The sequence below is a fragment of the Nicotiana attenuata genome, chromosome 6, assembly GCF_001879085.1.
Source record: "Nicotiana attenuata strain UT chromosome 6, NIATTr2, whole genome shotgun sequence".
In the NCBI taxonomy this organism is placed as follows: domain Eukaryota; kingdom Viridiplantae; phylum Streptophyta; class Magnoliopsida; order Solanales; family Solanaceae; genus Nicotiana; species Nicotiana attenuata.
This window is the reverse complement of record NC_031994.1, coordinates 95080432-95082719: the sequence shown is the minus strand read 5'-3', so window position 1 is coordinate 95082719 and position 2288 is coordinate 95080432. Positions and strand designations below refer to the sequence as shown.

Sequence of the window (2288 nt, the reverse complement as noted above, 5' to 3'; positions counted from 1 at the left end):
GGGTTTCCAAGTTCACGGATCTAAAAATTTAATGGATGTTCAGTGATTTATTGTTTAAATCTTCTAGAAATCATATATTTGTGTTAGATTCGGAGCTTAACACTTATTATCAACATTTAAGGGAAGAAAACTTGAAACCTCCATTTCTAGATAGTGAGAAAGGTTGAAGAACTCGTCAAGTTCTTTGAATTCTGAAGAAGTCGTTGTGAAAAAAAATGAGAATCAATAGTTGTTGTTTAGGGAAATGTGAAGTTATTGAATCCGATTTTGGATTGTTTGGTTGTAATGGTTGTTGGAGCCTTGGAGGTGTGTTGACTTTGAGTGGGTGTGGAAGAAGAAATGGTAGGAGAAGAAGATGGTGAGGTGCCATATTTGGGGTTATTTGGTCGTGTGACTTGGCAGCTGACATGAAAAAAATTGAGGGGGTCAGCTGTCACGGTGTAGATCTGTTAGGGTTAGTGACAATTTTTAAAAGTTGATTTACGATAGGGGCTAGATTGGACAAATAGTATAACGGTGACAGAAGTAAACAATATAGTATAGTAGAGGGGCAATTTTGGACTATATATATATATTGTGGCAGATAATTTGTCTTCTTTTTTTTTTTCAAAATTATAAATCAAAGAAGGGTTACATGTATATATACTTTGGACTAGATAGTACAAAGATATTTTTTCACTAATAATATATACCACTCCTATAACTTAAGATCCGAGAATTTTAGTAGTTGGAATTGTATATCCAACTTCAATTTTAACCTTTATTACAGCAAGAGGGAAGCTAGCTTATAGTCATTGTGCCATCTGAGCTAACAAGATTAAACTGAACAGCAATAAACAATACAATAGAAAGGGATTACTAATTAATTTAAGAGGAAGAAACGAGTTGAGTGAAATTGCCGGTACTTTTTACTCCTGAATTCACACAGTCAAACCCACATCCACACTGGGGTGACTCATAGAAGTTATCAATAGGAAAGTCAGCAGAAATAATCCCAACGGTAAAATCAAGCTCGTCATCTACACGAGCGACTTCCCCAATATTGACCCAGAAGAAAAGAAGCTTCACCTGAACGCCACTCAAGTTGCTGAGTTTATCCTCCGAAAGTGTTCCAGTTATTTTGGACTTGTACCGGAGGCTGTAGCTCTCGATTTCGAAGCTGCATGTCTTGTTGAAGTAGACGGCGAACTTGCCGGTGCTACTGTTAAATTCATAGCCAGTCACGCCCTTCGGGAGTATACCCACTGGAAAGTCGTACTCCTCCAAAATTTCATATGCTGTTGGCAAATCGTCGCTGCCCACTGCCGCTAATGCTGCTGAGAAGAGGACCAAGAAGAAAATGCATAAGCGATGAACTGATAAAGAAGACATATTAGATTAACTGAAATAATTTACTTTGACAAAGAAGAGGATGTCGTTTAAGGATGTATATGAAATAGTGGTAGTTGGAGAGTTATATTTGAGGAGCAGAGGCATTTGACCGTTCGGTTATCTTTATGACTTTCTGTACTCTCCTTTCTTAGGTTATTGTGTGGAATGTGGATATACCGGTTCGGTCTAATTTTATTTTCATACTATCAGTTAAATCATTGTTTAAGACAAAAGAATTTGAGTATGAACTCAAGCTTTAAAGTAGTAATTCTTCCTTGTTACCACCAAATGTTGATTACATTGGACTCGGTATTTCAGTTTGTTTAGAAAAGGTAATAGAGTACTATTAGAGAACTTTAAGTTTTTGAATATTGAAAAAAATGTGAATTCCTAAAGTGGACTCTAGCAGCTTGGAAAATATTGTGACATAATTATTGTTGTTGTACTTCTTCCTTCTAGAAAAAGAATGGATGGATTGTTGCCATGCGATTAAAATATACTCATCCGTTTCAATTTAGATGAGGTAGTTGTATGGGTCAAAATCTGACCGGCCAAGAACCTGCGTGGGAAGGGACGATAAAAAAGTTACTTGGGCCAAATTTGTAACCGTACAACGCTATAACGACATGCACCTCGGCCGCGGCCGAGGTCACGTATTCAGAACGCTTGAGCGGCGAATTGGATGTTACGGCATTTCGAAGGGTCAACCCGTAATATAGTCAAACGACTTATGTACTATGGTTCATGACCGTTGGGTAAAGGAGAAGACCTAGTATATAAACTGAGTGAGAAGAAGAAGAAATGGGGCTGAAAACAAATCTACGCACAGACATGTTCCTCGAGAGGAGGAGGGGTCTTCATCTCTCTCTCCCATGAAGGAGGAAGAAGCAAGGAAGCTCATATCCTCAATTCATATC

General features: G+C 37.9%; 1 protein-coding gene across 1 annotated transcript; it reads right to left on the bottom strand.

Moving 5' to 3' along the window:
- On the bottom strand, positions 616–1523 carry LOC109228388 (uncharacterized protein At5g01610-like). The gene has a single exon (XM_019393527.1). It carries the CDS (start codon positions 1369–1371, stop codon positions 868–870), a length of 504 nt encoding a protein of 167 aa, XP_019249072.1. The 5' UTR covers positions 1372–1523; the 3' UTR covers positions 616–867.

Excerpts from the sequence above, each read along its gene's own strand:
- LOC109228388 (XM_019393527.1), bottom strand. The coding sequence starts at position 1,371 with ATGTCTTCTTTATCAGTTCATCGCTTATGCATTTTCTTCTTGGTCCTC.